We start from the raw sequence: 25,863 nt of genomic DNA on the forward strand, positions 1-25,863 counted from the left end.
CAGGTTTCTGGTATCAATATTTGGCTCTCATGCAATGAGGGGTATGTTCGGTTCCAAGAGTTCGATTGTGTTAGGGGATTCTCTAGTCCGAAGCACCGACAGGTCTGTGGCCAGCAGTGAAACATCAGAATGATGTGTTGCTTCCCTGGTGCCAGGATCAAGGATGCCCCAGAGAGGGTGCAGAAAGTCCTCAAGGGGAAGAGGACCCAGTGGGAGGCCATTGTACACATTGGAATCAATGATATAGGAAGGGAAATGGATGAGATTCTGAAGGAGAATATAGAGAGTAAGGCAGGAATTTTAAAAAGAGGTCCTCAAGAGTAATAATATCGGGATTACTCCCAGTGCTATGAGCTAGTGAGGGTAGGAATAGAAGGATAGAGCAGATGAATGCATGGCTGAGGAGCTGGTGTATGGCAGAAGGATTCACCGTTTTGGATCATTAGAATCTTTTCTGGGGTAGAAGTGACTTGTACAAGAGGACGGATTGCACTCCTCAGTTGGAAGGGGACTAATGCACTGGCAGAGAGAGCTGCTCGGGAGGATTTAAACTAGTAAGGTGGAGGGTTGGAACCCAGGGAGATGGTGAGGAAAGAGATCGATCTGATACAGTTGAGAACAGAAGAGTCAAACAGTCAGGGCAGGCAGGGACAAAGCATAGAACAAGATAGGTCTGACAAATTAAACTACATTTATTTCAATGCAAGAGGCCTAACCGGGAAGGCAGATGAACTCAGGGCATGGTTAGTAACATAGGACTGGGATATCATAGCCATTACAGAAACGTGGCTCAGGGATGGTGTTATGGACTAGGCCAGACCACTCAAAACATTCCTAAGCAGGCAGCCCAGGTCATAACTTTGCAATTTGTTTCGGAAAGTGTTACGAGACGGGGTAAACCCTCCTGCTTAATTTAAAGCCAGCAACACAGCAAAGATTTATCCTGTACAGTAATCTGTCAAAATTCAAGTGGCCAAGAACTATAAAAATTAACAATTCTTTTTCTAAAGTATAACGGAGAATAATTAACTAGCAACTATTTACTATTTCTTTCTCTAACCTATCTTTTACCTCCCCTTCTAGAATACCGATAAAACTCCCAATTAAGATTTACAAAACCACCCTTCTGATCTCAAAACTAGGCAGCTTCCGTTCTTCTGTTTGGATCTACTTGTATCGTCTTTTCTTTTTCTTGGGAATTTTTGCGTCACAGGTTACTGATCGAAAAGGTACCTTTTTAAGAGAGCTATTTTTCAGGCAGTCTGTTTATCTGCTGGGCTTGTCAGTTGTCCTCTCCACTGTTCAATTCTCCCCGGTCTTATACCCTCTCAAAGCATTGATTGTGTTATTGGCTTTTAAGATTGTCAGTATACTCAATTCAAACTGGATTGGAGTTTGATATTTTTCGGGGTATAATTTAAACTGAGTGGCCAAATTCAAATTTGTTCTTGGCTCCAGGCAACGAGCTAATAGAGTTATTCGACCGAGTGTTACATTGTTGCCTTATTGAGAATGCTTGGTGCTGTGTCCGGTAGTTCTGCTTTTAACTATCAAAGGTACACCCATATTTCATAACAGGAAGTATACAGTGAAAATTAGTCAGATTAAGTTAGTGAGGTTGACTACCAGGTTTAAAATAGACAAAAATTTATTCACAAAATTACACAATGAAACATGAACAGAATAAAGAACCCTTATAGAACTGAGTCTGCCCAAACTAGACTTAATTATGCTGTTCCGAATATACGCTACAGTCCCAATAAGCAAACCCCCTTCAAACACAGTACAAAGAAAGGGTCGCATGCGTACAGGTTGAAGTTGGAAGGGCAGAAGAGAGAATTTCTGCACATTTCACCATTGAATTCCCAACCAATTCTGGACTGAACTAAACTGCTCAGCTCAGCTAGAGAGCTGACCACTCCCCTTTCATTCTACAGGTCAGTTCTAAAACATGACTTGGCCTGAAGTCTCATCTGTTTACATTTAAACAAAAGGGCCTCTCAATACCCTTTAATTTCTATACCAAACTAGATTAATTGGAACTGAGAGCGGTTTATTACCCATCTGAAAAAACCAAGGACAGAGTAACCTTGCGAAAAGGAACCGCTTTTAGGAAAAAGAAACCAGCTTTGTGACAATGTACAGGACTGGCAGCTTAATGTTCCAGGATACAAATGCTGTAGGAAGGACAGAAAGGGAGGCAAGAGAGGAGGGGGCAGTGGCTTTTTTACTAAGGGGTAGCATTGCAGCTGTACTGAGGGAGGATATTCCTGGAAATACATCCAGGGAGGTTATATGGGTTGAACTGAGAAAAAAGAAAGGGATGATCACCTTATTGGGATTGTATTATAGACCCCTCTGGTAGTCAGCGGGAAATTGAGAAACAAATTTGTAAGGAGATTGCAGTTATCTGTAGGAATAATAGTGTGGTTAGGGGAATTTAACTTTCCAAACATAGACTGGGACTGCCATAGTGTCAAGGGTTTAGATGGAGAGGAGTTTAAGTGTGTACAAGAAAATTTTCTGATTCAGTATGTGGATGTACCTACCAGAGAAGGTGCAAAACTTGACCTACTCTTGGGAAATAAGACAGGGCAGGTGACTGAGGTCAGTGGGGGAGCACTTTGGGGCCAGCGACCATAATTCTATTAGTTTTAAGAGTGATGGAAAAGGATAGACTCTATCTAAAAATTCAGGTTCTAATTTGGAGGAAGGCTAATTTTGATGCTGTTAGACAAGACTTCTAGAAGTTGATTGGGGGCAGATGTTCGCAGGTAAAGGGATGGCTGGAAAATGGGAAGCCTTCAGAAATGAGGTAATGAGAGTCCAGAGATGGCATATTCCTGTTAGGGTGAAAGGAAAGGTGTAGGAAATGCTGGATGATGAAAGAAATTGAGGGTTTGGTTAAGAAAAAGAAGGAAGCACATGTCAGGTATAGTCAGGATAGATTGAGTGAATCCTTAGAAACGGTAAAGGCAGTAGGAGTATACTGAAGACTGAAATCGGGAGGGCAAAAAGGGGAGATGAGATAGCTTTGGCAAATAGAATTAAGGAGAATCCAAAGTGTTTTTATAAATACATTAAGGACAAAAGGGTAACTAGGGAGAGAATAGGGCCCCTCAAAGATCAGCAAGGTGGCCTTTGTGTGGAGCCGCAGGAGATGGGGGGAGATACTAACTGAGTATTTTACATCAGTGTTTACTGTGGAAAAGGACTTGGAAGGTATAGAATATAGGGAAATAGATGGTGACATCTTGAAAAATGCCCATATTACAGAGGAGGAAGTGCTGGATGTCTTGAAATGCATAAAAGTGGATAAATCCCCAGGACCTGATCAGGTGTACTCCAGAACTCTGTGGGAAGTTAGGGAAGTGATTGCTGGGCCCCTTGTTGAGATGTTTGTATCATTGATAGTCACAGGTGAGGTGCCGGAAGACTGGAGGTTAGCTAACATGGTGCCACTATTTAAGAAAGGTGGTATGGACAAACTAGGGAACTGTAGAACAGTGAGCCTGACGTTGCTGGTGGGCAAGTTGTTTGAGGGAATCCTGAGGGACAGGATGTACATGTACTAGGAAAGGTAAGGACTGATTAGAGATGGTCAACATGGCTTTGTGCATTGGAAATCATATCTCACAAACCTGATTGAGTTTTTTGAAGAAGTAAAGAGGATTGAAGGCAGAATGGTAGATGTGATCTTTATGGACTTCAGTAAGGTGTTCGACAAGGTTCCCCATGGTAGAATGATTAGCAAGGTTAGATCTCATGGAATACAGGGAGAATTAAGCCATTTGGATACAGAACTGGCTCAAAGAGAGAAGACAGAGGGTGGTGGTGGAGAGTTGTTTTTCAGACTGGAGGCCTGTGACCAGTGGAGTGCCACAAGGATCTGTGCTGGATCCACTACTTTTCATCATTTATATAAATGATTTGGATGTGAGCATAAAAGGTAGTTAGTAAGTTGGCAGATATCACGAAAATTGGAGATATAATGAACAGTGAAGAAGGTTACCTCCTATTACAACGGGGTCTTGATCAGATGGGCCAATGGGCTGAGAAGTGGCAGATGGAGTTTAATTTAGATAAAAGTGAGGTGCTGCATTTTGGGAAAGCAAATCTTAGCAGGACTTATACACTTCATGGTAAGGTCCTAGGGAGTGTTGCTGAACAAAGAGTCCTTTGAATGCAGATTCATAGCTCCTTGAAAGTGGAGTCGCAGGTAGGTAGGATAGTGAAGAAGGCATTTGGTATGCTTTCCTTTACTGGTCAGAGTATTGAGTACAGGAGTTGGGAGGTCATGTTCTGGCTGTGCAGGACATTGGTTAGGCCACTTTGGGAACATCCTATTGGAAGGAATTTGTGAAACTTGAAAAGGTTCAGCAAACATTTACAAGGATGTTGTCACGGTTGGAGGATTTGAGTTGTACAGAGAGGTTGAAAAGGTTGGGGCTGTTTTCCCTGGAGTGTCAGAGGCTGAGGAGTGACCTTATAGAGGTTTATAAAATCATGAGGAACATGGATAGGTTGAACTGTCGGTCTTTTCCCCAGAGTGGGGGCGTCCAGAACTAGAGAGCATACGTTTGGGGTGAGAGGGGAAAGATATAAAAGAGACCTAAGGGGCAACTTTTTCACACAGGGTGGTACGGGTATAGAATGAGCTGCCAGAGGAAGTGGTGGAGGCGGGTACAATTGCAACATTTAAAAGGCATCTGGATGAGTATGTGAATAGGAAGGGTTTGAAGGGATATGAGCAAGGTGCTGGCAGGTGGAAGTAGAATTGGTTGGGATATCTGGACGGCATGGATGATTTGGACTGAAGAGTCTGTTTCCATGCTGTACATCTCTATGACTCTATGTATTTTTAGTTTTCTTGGGAGGCAAGGATTATATTATCTATTACTGCAGCTGTTGTCTCATTCACTCAGTCACCACGTAGAAGTTGGAATTGCTTCCAGTGCACACAATGTGTTTGAATAAGTACTCTTCCTTCTCAAACATGTTTGGATGCTAATCTTTCATGAAATTCCCTCCTGAACAGCAGGAATAACTGTTAATATGAATCTGTAGTCAGCCGACATGTTGAGCAGAGGGTGAATTGGGCATTTAGTAGACCAGGAGGGACAGTGAGGTCTGCAGTTGCTGAAGATCAGAGTTGGGTGTGTTGCTGGAAAAACAGCAGGTCAGGCAGCATCCGAGGAGCAGGAAAATCGACGTTTCGGGCAAAAGCCCTTCATCAGGATTTCTGATGGGAGATCCAAGATGGCGGCGACTCAGTAAGTCTGAGTCTATAGTGCTCCTCCCAAGACCTAGGCAAAGTTGGCTACCCTCCTCCACCCCACCAACCAAATCAATTAAAAATAGTTTTTACTTAATGTAGTTAGTGGTTAAGTACTAAACAGTTTAAATAGTTCAGTCACCTGTAAAAATGACTAGGGGGAAAGGAGCCCGCAGCTCTCAGCAGGCAGGAGCCCCTCCCCCACCCTCCCCAGCTGCAGCAGAGGCGTCCGCAGCCGTCCCGGGGGACTTACCTACGGTGGCGAGCCTCGTGGAAATAATCTCCAAACTTGATGCGAAGATTGATGCTTTCATTGAAGAGTCCCGAAGCCGATGGAATTCATTCTCGGCCGCACTACAAAAGCATGACAGAGACATTGAGGAAATTGAATGCCGAGTCGGAGGGGCGGAGCTAAAGACCACGACCTCAGAGGCCATTGCAGAATCGGCCGTGGATCGGGTCCGGACTCTCGAGCAGCAAGTCCGGACCTTAGAGAATCACGTTGAGGACCTCGAGAATAGAGGTTGTCGAAAAAATATCCGTTTGCTGGGCCTTCCCGAACAGGAAGTAGGAGGCCAGCTTACAAGGTTCCTTGAACAGTGGCTTCCGCAGGAGGCTGGTTCAGGCCAGGTAAGGGTGGAATGGGCCTACCGGGTCGCAATACGCGGGCCCGGCGTGAACCAGCGCCCCCGCTCGGTCCTGTTCCGGCTGCAGAGCTATAGGGTGAGTCAGATGCTCTTGGAAGCCTCCAGAAATCTTGGGAAAGGTCCCCAAGCCATGCTTATAAAGGATTCAAGATGTTATTTCAGGGCTTTTTCCCGAGCTTTGGTCTGAAAGAGGAAGGTGTTTGATGAAGCAAAGAAGTGTTTAAGAGATTTAAACATTCAATACTCCTTGCGCTACCCAGCTATACTACGCTTCAGCCATGAAGGGTCCGTGTATAACTTCGGATCACTGGAGAAGGCCCAGGAACTTTTGAACTCTCTTAGACAAACTATAAGAGTTAATTGATGTTGTTTTGCCCTACCCCCTCCCTGGTTTATCCTTTTTTTTACCTTTCATTACCTTACTGTTTAATATTATCTCCGGGGAGTGGGAAGAAGGGTTTATTTATTCATCTTTTACTTATCGATTTTCTTCTCCCCTTCCCCTGTTATTTTATATTAATATATTTAATTATTATTTGCTGAGACTGTAATTTTATAGTCCTATATGTTCATACATGGTATTAACATTACCAAATATATCCAGGTGTTGGTGTGGGTTGGGGGGGAGGTGGCCGATAGGGAACTTACTGTTAGTTCTAGTTCAGTAGGATACTTGAATTTTCTTTATCCTATCGTGGGGTGCCTGGGTCAAGGGTGGGGCACTGGTTGGGAGAGGTTAAGATGGGTTTTTTGGAAAGGAAGTGATGCCCCCTGGGAATAAGGGGGATATCTCCATTTAAATACATTTTATACTTTTTTTTACTATTTAGAAATAGTTTTTTTAGTATATTGATCTGAATGTACTAAAGAGCTTTTATTTTTGTGAATTTTATATGCTCTATGCTCGGGATGTTTTGGATAAATATGGGTTTGTGTTGTGATCCGATGTTAACATATTCCGGGCATGTATATCACTGCTCAATTTATGTGCTATCCGTTGGGTTTTTTTTCTCTTGAATAATGTAAGAATTTTAATGATACACTCTGGTTAGTTGTAAGTTAGACGAGTAGTTGAGTTTTGTCTTTTTTTTTCTCTTGGTATTTCTGTTTTCTTGTTTGATAGATTTTGGTGATCATTTATTTAAGATTTAACTGTATATCAATGTTTATACTTGAGTTTTTTTTAGTTTTCTTTTGTAAACTTGTAAAAACATGTTAAAATTTCAATAAAACTATCTATAAAACAAAGGATTTCTGAAGAGCTTTTGCCCGAAACGTCGATTTTCCTGCTCCTCGGATGCTGCCTGACTTGCTGTGCTTTTCCAGCAACACGCTCTCAACATTTAGTAGATCAGCTAATTAAATTAAGTTGGGAAGCTTTAGCTTTTGGGTTTACTTGGGACTATTATTGGTGTCATTGATTCTGCATGCAATTATGGATTGGTCTTCAAAGTCGTAATGGGTAAAAACAGTAGACTTGCTGTGAAGGAATGGTTGATGTTGCCAAAGTGAGAGAAACTTATGTTCAAAATGTGGTGCATTCAAAATGTAACTTGAAAAAGAAACGGAGTACAATGGAAATTTAGTTTCATAAAGGCTTTGAAGAAATTTGATAACTTAGAATGTTGATTTGGTGCTATCAGATGTGTAGACACAGATATGTACTAAAGTATGTTCAAAGATGTAATTGGTGGCTGCAAAGCACTTGTTGTCTTGGGTACAGTAGAGAAAGTAATAAACCCACTTGAGCAGCAGGACACATGACCTAGTCAGAATTGAAGTGTGTGTAAATTCTGAAATCATTCCTATACAAAGTATGATGCATATCTCTAAGAAGAGAAGAACAAATGTTTGAGGGTCTGCGTTGAATTTAAAAGTTGTTAAATGTGTATGTTAATGGGAAAACTTGAAAGTGCAAGTGACCATGTTGAGGGAAATTCACTTGCTGTGACAGAATTTCAAGTTTAGAATCTTGAGCATGATTGGAAACTTGAGCTCGGGTGTTTGAGTATGCGTTTGTTTGTTCTTTTGAGTGGGCAGTTGTGGGGGTGTAAGGGAAGGGGGGTAAGCAATAGGGAGTTGTGAACATCTGGATTGGATATGCTCATCTGCACAGGGGCAGCTCATGACCCCACATGTGATCTTCAATCACATCAGGGAGCCACAAGCCACAACCCGGAACACCTGGATTAAGACACCTCCGTATTACTATTTGCAGGTTTAGGTACCCCAGCAGATAAAGGAGAAAACCATAGTCTTCTAAACTTCCAGACTTCTTTCAAACCTATTACCTCTTCCAACTGAAGGGACAAAAATACCGGATGCATGGCATACCACCACCACCTCGAAGATCTACTCTAAGCCACATATCATCCTGACTTGGAATTACATAACCTTGTTGGACCCACTCATGCTGCCCAAGCATGACCTTGGTTCTAGAAGGCCGTTCAATGGCAATTGGAAAAGGTAATAAATGTTGGCCTAATCAATGATGCCCACCTCCCACGTAGGAATAAAAGAGAAGTCCAGAACATTGATTCATGGTGGACATTTCAGGAATAAGAAATAATGATTAAGGAGGGGAAAAATTACGGTTCTTGCATTCGATAAAAATGTTCATAGAATCTCTATCTGAAATCTATAAGAATGTTGCCTGCAATGCTATAAACTAATGCATTTGGTATGCTTGCCTTTATTGGTCAGTATATTGAGTTGGGAGGTCATGCTGTGGCTGTACAGGCCATTGGTTAGGTCGCTGTTGGAATACTGCGTTCATTTCTGGTCTCCCTGCAATTGGAAGGAAGCTGTGAAACGTGAAAGGATTCAGAAAGGATTTAGAAGGATATTGCCAGGGTTGGAGGGTTTGAACTATAGGGAGAGGCTGGGACTATTTTCCCTGGAGCATCAGAGGCTGAGGGGCGTGGTTTGACAAGGTATTTTTCCTAGGGATGCGGAAGTCCAAAACTACAGGGCATAGGTTGTTGATGAGATGGAAAAGCTTTAAAAAAGGCATCAGGGCAACTTTTTCACTCAGGGTGGTATATGTGTGGAGTGAGCTGGTACCATTACAAAATTTAAAAGACATCTGGATGGGCATATGAATAGGAAGGGTTTAGAGAAATGGACCAAATGCTTACAAGTGGGACAAGGTTTGATTAGATTAGATTCCCTACAGTGTGGAAGCAGGCCCTTTGGCCTAACAAGTCCACACCGACCCTCCAAAGAGTAACCCACCCAAATCCATTTCCCTTTGACTAATGTACCTAACACTACAGGCAATTTAGCTTGGCCAATTCATCAAACCTGCACATCTTTGGATTGTGGGAGGAAACCGAAGCACCCGGAGGAAACTCACGCAGACGCTGAGAGAATGTGCAAACTCCACGCAGACAATCACCCGAGGCTGGAATCGAACCTAGCTCTCTGCTGCTTTGAGGCAGCAGTGCTAACCACTGAGCTACCATGCGTTTATTTAGGAGATCTGTTCAGCATAGACAAGTTGGACCAAAGAATCTTTTTCCATGCTGTATATCTCTATGACTTGATCTGACTTCACACTAGTCATAATATTAATGTAACTGCAAATAATTCTAATGTGTGACAGACAACTTGAAACATTTGGAAATGTATTCCTTCCCAGTGCCAACAAGTATTGAAATTATTTACCTGCCTTTATCTTTTCTCCTTCTCCTGCTTCAAAGCCCATATTGGCCTTATTAAACCATTACTACTTTCTTACGATGCGTGAAATCACGGCCCTCCACTAAAGGCTTTTCCAATTTTAAAAAAATTTCTTTTCATTAAGTTGAACTCAGCATTTCCTAAAAGAAAGGACGACTTTAAACTATATTTAATAATGCTCGAAAGCTGAATTACTGCAGCCCAGATATTTGCTTGTTTGCATTTGGAGCTGCAGTAACCACATGATCAGTAACCACACACAACTCCAGATGGTGGGTAGAAAATCCTTGCGATAGTCTCAACCATGAATTAAAATTGTGTTTAACAGACTAAATGAACAACAACGGATCTACAGCCATAAATTGACAAATGTTTGGTCTGAAGTATTTCAAAGCATATGCCTTTCCAAGATTAAAAATCACATAACACCAGGTTATAGTTCAACATGTTTATTTGGAAGCATTAGCTTCATCAGTGGTTGTGGAGTAGAAGATCGTAAGACATAGAATCTATAGCAAAAGTTTACACTGTGGTGTAACTGAAATTATTATATATTGAAAAAGACCTGGATTGTTTAAGTTTCATCTTTTAGAATGCACATGTTGGTTTCCGTTCTTTCACAAGTAAAAGTTACTTTCTCAAGTGAACTTTAACAATTGGTGTCATGTCAGCCCAGATACTGCATTGAAGGTGTGAGCTGCCCTGTATGAGACTCATTCTAATCTAAAAAATGGATTTGCAGAATATCACACACACACTCCCACACGCACTGTCTCACAGACTTGTACCCCTTTACACTCCCACACATACATACATACACACACTCTCAGACAAATAAAACCCAGCCCCCCCCCCCAAAAAAAAACATATCCACATGCACAAACATGCATATAAGTTTGTGGGGGGAATTTGTACTTGCAGAATTACCTTTTATTTTGTTCAAAAACTTCATGAATCCATGTAAGATTCTGTAAATCTGTTTTTTAGATTAGAATCAGTCTGACCATTTGTGGCATAGTCAGTCTCATATAGGGCAGCTCACACCTTAAGTGCATTATCTGGGCCAACATGACACCAATTGTTAAAGTTCACTTGAGAATGTAACTTTTTAAAAAAAAGTCTGTGATTTACATATAAAAGAACTGAAACCAACATGGTCATTCGAAAAGATGAGAGACTTGACAAATAATCCAGGTATTTTTCCAAGATATAATTTCAGTTACATCACGCTGTAAACTTTTGCTATAAATTGTGTCTTATGACCTTATACTCCACAACCAATTGATGAAGGGACAGTGCTCTGAAAGCTAGTGCTTCCAAATAAACCTGTTGGACTATAACCTGGTGTTGTGATTTTTAACTTTGTACACCTCAGTTCAACACCGGCATCTCCAAAACATGCCTTTCCAAGAAATGTAATCCAGTTTATTAGTCAATGTTGTATGATACAAAGTCAGCAAGAGTACTTAAAGGAAAATGTAATCCAAGGATGGTGATTTGATTCACAGACCTAGTTTCTGTAAAGGTTTTCAAAATTTGGATTTTTCTTTGAGGTTTCTGCAAATCTATTTTTAAGGCATTTCTGCACAGTCCAAAGCCATGACTGGCAACCTTGGAAAAGGCAAGGGTCGCAGTGCATGAAAGATCTACTTGGAAATTCCTGTTGACTTGAAACTGAATTGCTGTTCGTGTGCTTCAGCTAGATCAGAATAGTAGGACTTCCATTCAAACTACACTATACAGGTGGTCCCTGATTTATGAATGTCCAACGTCCGATTTATGAGCACTTTTTTATATTTAGCGATGAGATTCCAGATTAATGTTAAGAATCTGATGTGAGCGTTCACTCGTGCTGACAGCTGTTGTGTAATTTTTTAACTTTGTCCACCCCAGTCCAACACTGGCACCTCCACGTCATAGCTGTTTTATTGTACTGCGTCGTGTTCTGACTTGTGTACGAATCAACTTGTGAATGTACTGTGGAATGGAACCTGTTTGTAACCCAGGGACTGCATGTGGTTTACCTACACCACATAGACTACAGTGATTCACAAAGATGCTCTCTACCACCTTGGGATAACTAGAGATGAGCAGCAAATACTGGCTTTGTACCACTTTCATTTTATGAAAGGATTTAAAAAAATCTTTTCATTAAATAATGTAAGTGATTTAAAATGAGGTAAAGGAGGGATAATATGTACCCAGTTTTCAATATAGCTCATCACCACGAAAGTACAATGATGGTCATTTGTAGTTGCTTATAGCCCCGGCAAATTAATAGTTTATCGTCAGTGCTATGGCCAATGTATGAACAGATGCAATGTGAAGGGAATGATTTAGCTTACTGATGTCAAAGTAATTCATTATTTTGAGAAACGTCACTTGCTTCTCCTCGCATGTAGGCCTCCAAACTGTGGCTCACTAAATCACCCTTTGACCTGAGTTAGAAGGCCATGGGTTAAATTCTCACTATGGAAGCTGAACATGTATTTTAGACTTACAGTCCAATTCGCAACGATGGAGCACTGCAAGGTTGGAGGTACTGTCTTTAGGCCAAGATGTTAAACTGAGGTTTCATCTAGCCAGAGCCGTATCTGACTCCAGATTAATGCTGTTTCTCTCTCTCTACAGATGCTGCCAGAGCTGTTGAATTTCTTCAGCATTCTGTATTTTTCTCACCTAGTCCTTAGGCATGTAAAAGGAGTTCTCCCCAATCTCCTTAATTTTAGGTTTGTAAGATGTTAGGCGGTGCAGCTTGGCAATTAATTGCAAAAAACTGCTTATTAAGTGAAGTGAGATCCTGTTATTAACATAATTTAGTGTTGTGTTCGATGTTGACAGTTGTTAAAGTAAATTATGAGGAGGCATGCGAAGCAATGTGGTATTTGAATTTGTTGACATAAGGCTGCTAAATGCACTGAATCTTGCATTTGTCATCCACCAACCAGCATCACTAAAAGTAATTACCTAGTTATTCTTTGAAATTACTTTGAGAGCATTGGTGACTGAGTGACAGGTCATACCTGATAGTGGCGCATTCAGTGTTTGTTGTAAGGAGGCGTTCATTCCATCTTGCCTCCTGTCATGCATCCACGTGGGATAATTTTCCATACACAGTCAGACCCTAGGACTTCAGAATAATGTCATCCACAAATTATGCAGTTTCTGGCTGCATGTCATGCAAGATCTTAGCTTGTGCTGGAATTTTCCCCATGATCTAAATGAGTTGAACTCTGCACACCCAGTGCTTCCAATATATTCAGGAACCATTTGTAATTTTTTTATTCTTTCATGGGATGCAGGCAATAGAGGTACAATCAGCATTTGGTCACCATCCGGAATTGCTCTTGAACGCTGTGCCTTCCTAAGCCATTCAGAGGATAGGGGTTTAATTAGCTCAGTTGTTGGACAGTTGGATTGTGATGCCAAATGATATCAACAGGGTGTGTGAGATTCTGTCACTGGCTCCGGTTACCAGGAAGGACTCAACCTGAGATGTGGTGACCATCCATGTTAAACCATTGCCTTGCCATTTGGAAGGTGGTCAAGAGTCAAATAAATTGTAGCCCCGGAGTTGCATTTAGGCCAGACCAGAGAAGAACAGATTTCTTTCCCTGAAGAACGCTGATGATCCATTTGGGCTTTTCGATCAAGTTATGATAGTTGTTTACGAAGGGAAAGTCGTGCTTGACAGATGTGAAATTGTTTGAGGATCCAAATAGTAGAGTAGATAATGGGGAGGTGATTGGGCAGTAGATGTGACTTAATTGGACTTTCAGAAGGCTTTCTCTAAGGTCCAACATAAGAGATTACTATGCAAAGTTCAAGTGCAAGATATTGGAGGATGTGCACTGAAACAGATTGAAAACTGGTAGGCAGGAAACAAAGGCTAGCATTGAATGGGTCTTTTTCCAATTGGCAGACATGAACTAGTGGACTACTTCAGACATCGGTGCTTGGACTGCAACTATTCGCAATATATATTAATGATTTAGATGAGGAAACTTGGTGTCAAAACATTACACTTTATCTAACACAAATGCATAACTTCATATTCTCGTTCCAATTATGGAAAAAGTGTTAAAAAGGTTGTTCATTGGGGGAAAAAAAAAACTTGAATTCATTTATTCGGAGATTTCTAATGAGATTTCATTGCTGTTGACACTGATGAGGTTCCAACTATAAACTGGGGAAATGGCTGGAGGATTTGCTTTTATAGACGCAAGATTAGTTTAATGCATCACCCGAATTTTATTATAAGCTAAACCAAATGTGAAATTAATACAGCAACCAACTGGAAAGTCAGCTCAGTTGTAGGAATATGAGTTGGCAGGAGTGAGCAGAGGAGTCCTTGCTATGAAACTGATGTCATTCGACTAATTGAAAAGTTGCTGAAGAAATTTTTTGCTTATTGACTTTGAGCTCAATAAGCAGAAAATGTAATTTTATTGGATAAATGGAATATGTTAACAATTGATGCATACAGTTCATGCTACAAAAGTAATATTGTAATGGATTTAATTCTTAAATCTGATTGCTTCTGAAATTTTAAGTCTTTGTGAAGTTGAAGCTGTTTCATGTGATGTTAAATATGAACAAATGCATCATTTCATAGAATAGAATCATTGAATTTCTACGGTGTAGAAACAGGCCATAAGGTCCAGCAGGTCCACACTGACCCTCCGAAGAGGAGTCCCCTACCCATTCCCCTACCCATTCCCCTACCCTAGTACTCTACATATACCCCTGACCACTGCACCTAACCTACACATCCCTGAACATTATGGGCAACTTAGCATGGCCAATTCACCTAACCTGCACATCTTTGGATTGTGGGAGGAAACCGGAGCACCTGGAGGAAACCCATGCAGACGGGGAGAATGTGCAAACTTCACACAGTCACCCAAGGCTGGAATCGAATCCGGGTCCCTGGTGCTGTGAGGGCGCAGTGCTAACCATTGAACTAGTGTGATTTGATATAAAAATTTTTGCTGTCTTGCTCATTTATACCAGGGTCTGGGTATACGTTAAACACCAGCTTTGAGGTAGCCATCAGGAAGGAGAAGCCGACTACACCTCATCAATCTGTCTTTATTTGTCATTGACAGTATTTATAGGAGCGACTGCCACACAGTCATTGTGGAGGCTAAGGTATGACTCCATACCAAGGACAGCTGCATACTGTGTGGTACTACTATCCTGCTAAATGGAATAAATTTTGGAATAGCTTAATGTGGGCTTTCATGAGCCGCTTTGGGTCATTAATAGCAGCAGAGCTAATTTGTGACAGTCTGTACCTTCTTGGCCTCATACCACCATTATTTGTCCATTGCGGAATGTGGGAGAGTATGCTTGGAGTAGCTTCAGGCTTATATCAGCATGAGAAACCACAGCACAGAATTGCATGCTGTCAAGAGTGGAAGCAGCTTGCTGAAGATGGAGCTAAATGACCCAATAATCAATGTGTCAAATAAGATGTCTGCAATCTTGCTACATCCAATGGTGGACAACTAAAACAGCTGACAGAAACAAGAGGAGACTACATAGCATTTCCATCTTTAATGACAGGAAAGCCTAGTAGTTTGAAACAATTTCAACCATCTTCAGTCAGAAGAACTAAGTAGGTGATCTATTTTTGCCTTCTGAAGTCGGCACTTGTCAAGAAACAGCTGAAAAGTAAAATCTGTCAACATCCTGACTGCAATACTGAAGACTTCATTGTATCCCTAAACCTAATGCTCCAGTGCAATAAAACAACCAGCATCTGTTTGATGAACCAAATAGGTGTATTCTGTTCAAAAAATTAGGAGGTGTGGAATCTGGTTATCACAGTCCCATCAGTCCACTCTGGATAATCAACCAAGTGATGACAAACAATGCTCCATAATATACAGTTGGGTTTTGCCAGGACCACTTGAGTTTGCATCTGAAAACACTTTGGGCCAAGCATGGACAAAAGAGCTGATTTCAACAAGTGAGATGAGCACCACTGACGAATAGGATCAGTTTAGAATTTGGTTGAATATGACATTAATGAGATCATGCAAAATTTAAATCTGATGAAGTTAATGCAAATAAGGAAACAAAATTGCATTGCTTTGGGCCATACCTAAGGATAATGGTTGTGATTGTTGGAGATCAGTTGTCTCAGTCATTGTGATTCACAGTAAGTCAGGGTAGTGTCCAACACCCAACTATCTTCACTTCAACATAGACGTGTCCTCCGACATATGGTTAGAAGTGAGTAGGTGAAGCCCTCTAAACAATGTTAAATACCATTTGTGACTCCTACTGAAGCAATCTGTTCCTGCATACTGCAAGACCTGGAACATGTGGGCTTGGACTGATAATCAACAAAGATTCACAGCACATTAGTGCCAAGCTATGATCGTGTTCAAGCTAAAAGAATATAAACATTTCTTAATATACACTGACGTTTCCACTACTGATATCCTCCACCATCCCGGGAATTACCATTAATTGCTGGAATAAAATGGAAAGACTGTTATCAGGTGGATATGTGCATCTATCATTTGAGATGGCAAGATAAGTGGAGATAGCAGTTAATATAAAATGCAGTATATCCTAGCCTTTGTTAATAGGGTCATAAAGAACAAGAGCAGGGAGGTTTTGCGTCCCTGTGTAAGATATTAGTTAGTCCTCAGTTGGAGTATTGTGTGCATCTCTGGGCATCCCACTTTACAAAACATGTGAACACCTTTGGAGCGAATGCGTAAGAGCTTTGAGAATGGTTCCAGGGTTGGGAAATCTTGGTTATGGAGAAGCTGGGACTAATTTTCTTGCATGGAGCAGATCTGACTGAAGTTTTCAAAATTATTCAAGGTTGAGCAGTGGAAAGGGCAGAATTATTTCTAGTTGTAAAAAGATCAAGAACTAGAGGGCATAAATTTAAAACTATTTGCTTAAGGAATAAATGAGATTGAAACAAAACTTTTACATAGCAAGTGCTTTGGGTCTGGCATGTAGGGCCTGGAAGTGGCATTCCTTCTAATTTTCTTTCCCACCACACAGGCCTATGAGATCTGTGCGCGGAAATGACTTCTGGAACAGCAAGTCGATGCTGCGATTGGTGTGCATAGAGGGAGTGGTAGAGGTGGATTCAGTTGAAACATTCAAGAGGACATCAGACAGCTACTTAAATGGCAATAATAAGCAGGGTCATTGGAAAAGCGGTGGGAGAATGGCAGTAAATAATGCTCTTTCAGAGCGTTGGTGTAGACTGCATGGGCCAAATATCATCGCACTGCAATATTTCTGATTACTAGTTGAAGAGCTAATTTTTCCAATAATTTCTCAATTGTTGGAATACTACAGCAGAAAAGGCAGTCATTGGTCCATCATGTGCATGCCACAGTTCATTTCTTACTCTAAACCTGTAATGGAATAGACCAAGAGAGTGACTGCTGCTTTACTTACGTCCCCTCTTATGTTGACTCTACTGTCGCTTGAAAAGTACTTAAAATTCAAACATCAAAATCAAACAAATATGTAGCTGTTCAAATGGTTGGGGTGAGGTGCTCTTTGGAGTAATGGTAATATCCTTGTCTCTGAACTCAAAGGTACAGGTTCAAATCCCACCACTCCACAGGTGCGGAATAACGTTTCTAAACAGGTTGATTAGAAAATATCTATAGCAGTGCAAATAGCTTTTGAAAAGACCACATTATATTAATCAAACTTTTGTTTCTAGACAGCAGATGAAAACTGGACACCATGTATTTTGAGCGACACTGCAAAAATCATCTATAAGGTATTTGTCACAGTAGATGCATCAAGCTTTTTCCATTTAAAGTTGATCAGTTCTGGGATTATTCTGGATGTATGCATGTGATATTTACTAGTGTTATTGGGCTTGTTCAGAATACTTTATATTTGGTTTATACCATTTAAAAAAAAAACTGCACGCATTCATAGGTGACCAGTAGACAGAAATCGAGAGTAGTTGGAACAGCTGGTGCTTTGGCTTGAAGTTGTTTTGGAACTTTTTGTTTTTGAATCAGTCTTCACAGCGGAAGACTCCAGTGGCATACCTGAACCTCCAAGATCAGGGATTAGAGGTCAATGTGGCGGCCATGACTAAGGAGATGATAGTGGGGAAGCTGCAAGGTTTGAGTAACAAATCACCCAGGCTGGATGGACTACACCCTGCTTCTGAAAGAGGGAGCTGAGGAGATTGTGAAGGCACTGGTGGTGATCTTTCAGGAATCGCTGGAGTCGGAGGGCCCCAGAGGACTAGAATATCGCAAATGTAAGCCCCTGCTTCAGAAGAGAAATTGTCGGCTTGTTAGCCTGACCCCTCTTGTTAGTAAAGGTTTGGAGTCTGTTATAAGGATGAGATTACAGAGTACTTGGAAGTGCATGGTAAAAAAGGGCTGAATTAGCATAGCTTCTTCAAGGGGAGGTCAGGCCTGACAAATCTGTTAGAATTCTTTGAGGAGATAATGAACTAGTTTGACAAAGAAGAGTCAGTGAACATGATCTACTTGGATATCTAGAAAACCTTTGACAAGATGCTATACAGGAGGCTGCTAAAGAAGAGCCCATTGTGTTAGGGGCAAGATACTGGCTTGGCTAGAGGATTGGCTGACTAGCAGAAGGCAGAGGGTGGGGATAAAGGTGTCTCTTTCAGGTTGACAGCCAATGGCTAGTGGAGTTCTGCAGGGGTCAGTGTTTGGACCACAACTATTAATGTTATACATAGAGGGTTGGGGGGGGGGGGGGGGAATTTAAGAGACCTAAGGGGCAACTTTTTCATGCAAGAGTTAGTGCATTATGGAATGGGCTGTCAGAGGAAGTGGTGGTGGCTTGTACAATTACAACGTTTTAAAAGACATCTGGACAGTTATATGAATAGAAAGGGTTTCAAGGGATACGGGCCAAGTGCTGGCAAATGGGACTAGATTAGGTTAGGATATCTGGTTGGCGAGGATGCTTTGGACTGAAGAGTGTGTTTCCTTGCTGTACATCTCTATGACTCTGAGACTCTGAATGATCTGGATAAAGGAACTGAGCGCATTGTTGCTAAGTTTGCAGATGCAACAAAGGAGGGTGGAGGGACAGATGGTGTTGAAGAAGCGGGAAAGCTGCAGAATCAACAGGCTAGGAGAGTCGGCAAAGAAATGGCAGATGGAATGCAATGTGGGAAATTGAGGTTATGCTCTTTGTAGGAAGAATAGAGGTATAAACTATTTTTAAATGGAGAAAGGCTTTGGAAATCGGAAGTGCAGAGGGGCTTGCGAATCCTAGTTCAGGATTCTGTTAACGTGTAGGTTCAGTTTGTATTTGGCTTCCCAACTCCTATGTTAGCAATCATTTCAAGAGGGCTAGAATACAAGATGAACTTCTGAGACTTTATAAAGGTCTGGTCAGACAACATTTGGAAGAGTGTGAGCAGTTTTCCCTCCTGAATCTGAGGAAGAATGTGCTGGTCTTGGAGGGCGGTTCAGAGGAGGTTGAAAAAAATCCTCCTGGGGATGAAGAACTTTGTCATATCAGGTGTCGTTGAGAACTTTGGGCCTGTCCTCAATGGAGCTTAAAAGTATAAGCAGGGGGAATCTGATTGGAACTTGCAGAATTCTGCAAATCTAAAGAGTGGAAGTGGAAAAGGTGCTTTCACTAGTAAGAGAAACTACGACCTGAAGGCACAGCTTCAGAATTAAGGGACAGCCTTTTAGACCTGAGATGAGGAGGAATTTCTTCAGCCAGAGGATGGTGAATCTATAGAACTCATTGTTATGGAAGGCTGTGGAGGCTAAGTCATGGAATGCATTTAAGACAGAGATAGGATCATTATGAGTGAGGGGATCAAGGCAGGAGAATGGGGTTTAGAAACATATCAGCCATGATTGAATGGTGGAACAGTGTTGATTGGCCTTAGTCTGCTCCTTTATCTTGTGGTGTGAATCAGGAAAATAATTTGGAAGTAAGGATATCGGTGTGAATAAAGGTTCTGGGCAGTGTCACTTATCTCTCAAAACATAAAAGGTTAATAAGGGTGCTGTGATCCTGAAAACACGATCATACAAGGTTTTGGAAGAGTAAGAATGAAAGATTGTTTCCACTGGTTGGTAAGCCCTCCTGATGAAGCGCTAATGCTCAACACGTCGACTCTTCCTCCAATGTTGCCTTTCCAGCGCCACACTTTTTGACTGTGAACAAATAGAGGAAAGGCTGAAGATTATCACTTGGAAAAATGAAGGGAACATTTTTGGTATGAGAGGGTCAGTACAACACTGTTTGTCAAATATAAACTGACCACATCTTGAATGGAATTGCATGGCAACTTGAAGGTGAAATGAAGAAAGTGCAGGAAAAGTAGGATTGAAACAGCACACCAAGCAAAAATAAACTGAATTGATGCTTCGTCTATCATGAAAACTCCACAGATACCTGATTTGAACATAAACATGATTTGTTTCCCTCAGACTTTGAAGATCTGTACTTTTTTTAAATGTAAGATAATAGCTTCTCTGATGTTACAATGGCACAGGCAAATGACCCAAATGGTAGCCTCTTATACTAATGATTCCCTGAACATGACAGTAGTTCGAGTCACTGCCTTCGGCAATGAGCCAGGTGGGGTTGAAGAGATGTTTACAAAGTGTTTTGGAGTAATGCTACAAACCTTGTTTGACCAAAATTGTTCACGTATTTAAATGGGGATGTAAGGTCACTCGTGTTGTGATTATAAAATATTGATTGCTTGCAATCGTGATGATGTAATCCTTGAATTTTTTTTGTGAATTTAACTTCAAAGCTGTTTTACTTTGGGAGTAATCACAGCTGTTTGTTCTTCAGCTTGTCCGCTTAGATTGCCTTTGTGCTTATTGGAATGTGAACAGCTTGCTGTTGTGCAAAAACACGAGGGAGCAAATCTTGGTATGTATTTGTGTCACTGACTTGGAAGAATTGAGTGTTTATAATAGTTTCATTTGTGAATTGTCATGGCACAATCCCATATGAGATTTTGTACTTTCCTTCATTTCCTTCCTTTGACCCATGAAACATCTTGCTGCCATTCCTCAGAGATGAAAGCCAGGGAAATATTTGTTGAAAAATCATCTGAGCTGCCTTCAGAAATGGCAATTCCAGTTTCTTCAACTTCTCTTTGTTCAGATGTGTTCAGTAAGGTATCGGTTTGGCTACCTTTTTTCATGTTGCTGCCAATGCTTGGGGTTACAGTGACCAGAAATGTAACCAGTGTTCCAGATCTGATTGTCTGTCCGTGCAAAGCACGAGTACAAATTACATCTGGAATTTATGCTGTATCTTTTCCGATACTTCCTCAGAGTTACTTCGGTTTCCTTGTTGTAGTTGCACACTGCCCTATTTGCTTTAGTAAACAATGAATTTGTTTTGCCTTTCTCTCACTACATTGCTTTATTAATGAATCTGCATTAACCTGCGTATTGATATTTCTGCCCATCTTGTTATTTTTTTAGATTAGATTACATTAGATTAGATTAGATTACATTACAGTGTGGAAACAGGCCCTTCGGCCCAACAAGTCCCCACCGACCCACCGAAGCGAAACCCACCCATACCCCTACATTTACCCGTTACCTAACACTACGGGCAATTTAGCATGGCCAATTCACCTGACCCTGCACATCTTTGTGACTGTGGGAGGAAACCGGAGCACCCGGAGGAAACCCACGCAGACACGGGGAGAACGGGCAAACTCCACACAGTCAGTCGCCTGAGGCGGGAAGTGAACCCGGGTCTCAGGCGCTGTGAGGCAGCAGTGCTAACCACTGTGCCACCGTGCCGCCCACAAATTACTGAGTCAAACAGCATGTAAACAGACCCTTCATCCCAACTCCTCCATGCTGACCAGGTTTCCTCAACTGAAGTGTAACCATTTGCCGGTGTTTGGCCAGTCTCCTTCTAAACGTTTCCTATCCATGTAGCTGTTCAAGTGTTTTTTTTAAAAACTGTGGTAATTGTACTCCTGCCATTTGTTTTGGCAGCTCGTTCTATACACGTACCACCCTCTGTGAGGCAAAAGTTGCCCTACAGGTCCCTTTTAAAATTTTTCTCCCCTTGCCTTAAACCTATGATGTTCAGTTTTGGACTCCCCTACCCTGGGGAAAAGACCTTGGCTATTCACTTTATCTATGCCCTTCATGATTTTATAAATGTCTGAGGTCACTCCTCAGCCTCCTATGCTCAAGGGAAAGAAGTCCCAACCTTTCCAGCCTCTCCTTATAACCCAAATCCTGCAGTCTCTGGAACATACTTGTGAATCATTTTTTACCCATTCCAGTTTAATAACATCCTTCCTCTAGCAAGGCGTCCTGAATTGTATGCAGTACTCCACATTTGATTTTACCAATGTCTTGTGACGTCATGTCCCAACTCCTGTATTCGGTGCTGTGACCAAAGAAGACAGGCGTGCCAAATGCCTTCACCACCCTATCTAACTGTGACACCACTTTCAAGGATCTCTGTACCTGAATCCCTGGATCTCTCTGTTTGACAACTCTGCCATTAATTGTATAAGTCCTGCCCTGGTTTGTCTTTCCAAAATGCAACACCTCACTCTTATCTAAATTAAATTCCATCTACCATTCCTAGGCCTGTTGGCCCAGTTGTTCAAGATCCCTTTGCATTCTTCGATAACCTTCACTGTCCACTATATCACCAATTTTGGTATCCTCTTCAAACTTACCATGTCCCCTATAATCTCATTCACAACGCTTATGTATATCTTATTGCAATTACATTGAATTTGGTTTGCCTGATATATATCAATGGAATGATCTTCTAGATTTCTGTGCATTTCTGTCTCCAGTTACAAATCATTGTATTTTGTAAATGGTACATGTGCTGTGATAACTCTACGAGCCACTAGACTGATAATAGGCTAATTTTAAAGGGATGGAAGAGAATATAACTCCTTTTTCATTGGTTGTAGAAAGTGAGTTAGGTGCATTTTATTTTTCTTGCTTTTAATTAAGGAAGGATCTGAGTCTCACATGGGACAGACCAGATAAAGATGATAGATTTCCTTCCTTAAAGGACATCAGTGGGCCAGATGGGTTTTTATTGACCATGAAACTATCTTTCAATTCCAGATTTTAGTACTTGAATTTAAATTTCACCAGCTGTTGTGGTGGGATTTGAACAAGTCCTCATCCCTGATTTACCACTAGGCCGCTATCTCTCCTGTATTTAAAAAAAAAGCAGATAAATATTGTCCAGGCGAAATGGATACTTGCCTATAGTAAATGGACTCCCCTCAGATTTGGTGTCTTTTAGGTAATATATTACTGCATACATCACGTTTGAGCAAATGTCATGCTAGCTTGTATTTAAGTAGCACTGGTAAATCTCTAAAAATGCCCCATTGTTCTTCATGGAGCATTTTGCCATGCTGTAAGCAATATTTTATGACTGTGTGACATTTAAATCGAGTATCTCACTCCTTGAGCAGACCTCCATTTTACAGATATTTCAGGAAAATATATTGATCACAAATTGGGCAGTATTGTTTAAATTTTTTTTGTTTCTCTAACTGCTTCATCATTATAATCTTGATTTTTGTCTAATAGTTGCAGCTAAAAGAAGGGATAGCTTCAAGTGCTAATGAACCCAAAAGTCATGATTACAGTAAGTGTTATCATTGCATTAGTTACTGTCGCCTGTTCCTACTTGAGTACTTGTAGAATATGTTTACAAAAATGTAAAACCCTATTGCAGTTGAGACTGGAACTCTTTGTTTTTGAAAGGCTTCTTATTTCATTTGTTTTGTATATGCAGGAACTGTGAAATTCCACTCAACTATTTTTTAAAAATTCATTCTTGGAGTGTAGATGTTTCTAAAAATGTCAGTATTTGTTGCCCATCCAGAACTGCTCTGAGAAGGTAGTGGTGATGCGAGTTACCTTATTGAAATTTGGATTTGTATGCTGAAGGAAAAGCAGACTGTCAAGCCTCCTTAGTGTTAACTGACATGTCGAAGATCTAAATTTCAACTTTCTTTTCCCAAGAAAATTCCCTCAGCCTCTCTAGTCAGTCAAGTCAACCATCTTTGGATTGCTTCCAATACAAGTGAATCCCTCCTTAAGTAAGGAAACCAGAACAATATACAGTATTCCCCCCAGCCCCACCTCCCTCCCGTTTATCTCTCAGCTCACTTGGGCCACCCCCTCATTCCTTGTGCTCGAAACATCGATTTTCCTGCTCCTAGGATGCTGCCTGACCGGCTGTACTTTTCCAGCTCCACACTCTTCGACTATGTACAGTACTTAAGGCTCAGTCTTGCCAGTGCCCTGAATAGTTGTGTGTTGACTTTCCTAATATGCTAATCTGTCTATTTTCCAATAAGGACCAATTTAACATTTGCCTCTCCAACATAGTAACTTCTTGTGATTCACATTTAAGAACTCCCAAGCACCTCCGTATCACATCATTCTACCTCCCCTCCATTTAAATAACTGTTTCTATTTTATCTACCAAAGTGGATAATCCCAGCACCGTACTCCACGCACATATTTTTGCCCAGTCACTTGCATCATCTGTGTGCCTTTGCAGACTCCCTGTATCCTTTGAACTTATTTTTGTACTGATTGTATTGTTAGTAAAGAGAGTGGAAGGATTTAGGGAGGATAAAGGGCTAGAGGATGGTGGAAGAATACTGAGGAACATGTGAAAGGATTCATGAGTCAGGAATAGACTGCAGGCCAAAGGAGTGGTTGCAGAAGTAAAGATGAAGGCCTAAGTGCTCATTATCATGCTGAGGTTGAAATTAATTGAGAAATCCATGAGGAAATGAAGCTAAAGGCAGATTGTATATGTTCAGAGAGGGAAAATGCAGAGGGTATTGTGAATAATGGTAAAGGTTGAGATTGAATTAACGGATGGGTATTGGTATCCAAGAATTTTTAAAGTTTATGATTCATCTCACCTGGAAAGAAGAAAAAAACATTTTTGTTAAATCATAGGATGATTTATCACCAGGACATGATATATGGATTAATGTGGTGGACACAGCAGTTTGAGAAATACTGAATATTTTGGTATTACTTAAATTGTGTGAGAGTCTGAAACGTGGTGGAGTTAAATTTCAATTTGAGTCCACAGGGAATAAGTTGGAGAAGGGGATATTGCTGAGGTAGTAGTTAAGGCTGACAAATGAGAATTTTCTAAGATAACTGATCAAATCGCACTTGTCTTGCGAATCCGTGTCTGTACCATTGAATTTGATGCATGTAGATAAATAATAGTAATGATATGAATTGGAGCATAGAGAGCTTTATTTCAAACATTGCAGATTACATGGAACTTGGAAATGTAGGAAACCATGAGGAAGCTAGTTAGATTTCAGGAAGAGAGAGACATTGCTAAAATGGGATGGACCTGGCAGATGAAATTTGATGTAGAGAATTATAAAGCAATACATTTTTAAAAAAAAAAGTCCCCAAATGTGAGGATTGCTGGCTAGACCAGCATCTGTTACTGTATGTAATTACACTTGAGAAGGTAGTTATTGAGCTGCTGCCTTGAAACAGCTGCAGTCCATGCTGTGCATTCTAGGATTTTGACAGTGACAGTGCGGGAATGAATATCCTTTCAAGTCAGGATGGTGTGTGGCATGCAGAAGAACTTGCAGGTGCTGGTGAACCTGTGCAACTGCTGCTTCTGTCCTCTAGGTGCTAGAGATCATAGGTTTGAAAGGTGCTTCCAAAAGAGCCTTTGTACGTTTCTTTAAATGGGATATATTTGACTGAGGAGAGAAAATATGAACCAAGTGGTACAGCAATACTTTGGAGTTAAGAGGTCTGGATTGTATGGGGCTGGTTAAATTTTGCATAAGGAACCCATGGAGATTTTACAAATGTAAGTACAGAGTACAAAGGCAAGGAATTACGCGAAACATTTATGATTTACTAGTTTCTTCCTAATTGAAATATTCTGTTCGTTTCTGGGCGCCACACTTCAGGCTCAATGTCAAGATGTGCTGAGCAGATTTATTGAAATGGTCCCAAGGATCAGAGCTATTAATGTGGAGAGACTAGAGAAGTTGGGATTGTTCTCTTTAAAGCATAGGACTGTTGTGATTTTTCCATGTATCTGGAAGAGTGGTCGACCTGGACACACTTTGTTCAATTACAATTTTAAAAAAATTCTTGCTTGCAATAATATCCGTTGAAGTGGTATTTAAGACATAGTGCAGGACACATGCAGAACCAATATAAACAAATGCTTAGACTGGTCTTTATACTTTCTATTTAGGTC

The 25,863-nt window shown here is 41.0% G+C and overlaps 1 protein-coding gene across 5 annotated transcripts in view; it reads left to right on the top strand.

Moving 5' to 3' along the window:
• Window positions 1–25,863, top strand: part of vps13c (vacuolar protein sorting 13 homolog C) — a 287,267-nt gene that overhangs the window by 55,078 nt on the left and 206,326 nt on the right. For all 5 annotated transcript variants that reach the window (XR_015754174.1, XM_043680595.2, XM_043680591.2 and 2 more), the window contains 3 exons: window positions 17,315–17,374; window positions 20,422–20,502; window positions 23,178–23,235. Coding sequence is in view for 4 of the 5 variants with exons in the window: in XM_043680595.2 (XP_043536530.2) it covers window positions 17,315–17,374; window positions 20,422–20,502; window positions 23,178–23,235 (199 nt within the window). In the remaining variant the exon portion in view is untranslated. The remainder of the gene's footprint in view (window positions 1–17,314; window positions 17,375–20,421; window positions 20,503–23,177; window positions 23,236–25,863) is intronic.

The sequence above is a fragment of the Chiloscyllium plagiosum genome, unplaced genomic scaffold (genome assembly GCF_037043375.1).
Source record: "Chiloscyllium plagiosum isolate Xiang-an unplaced genomic scaffold, Cpla_swu_hap1 HiC_scaffold_42, whole genome shotgun sequence".
Lineage (NCBI taxonomy): Eukaryota > Metazoa > Chordata > Chondrichthyes > Orectolobiformes > Hemiscylliidae > Chiloscyllium > Chiloscyllium plagiosum.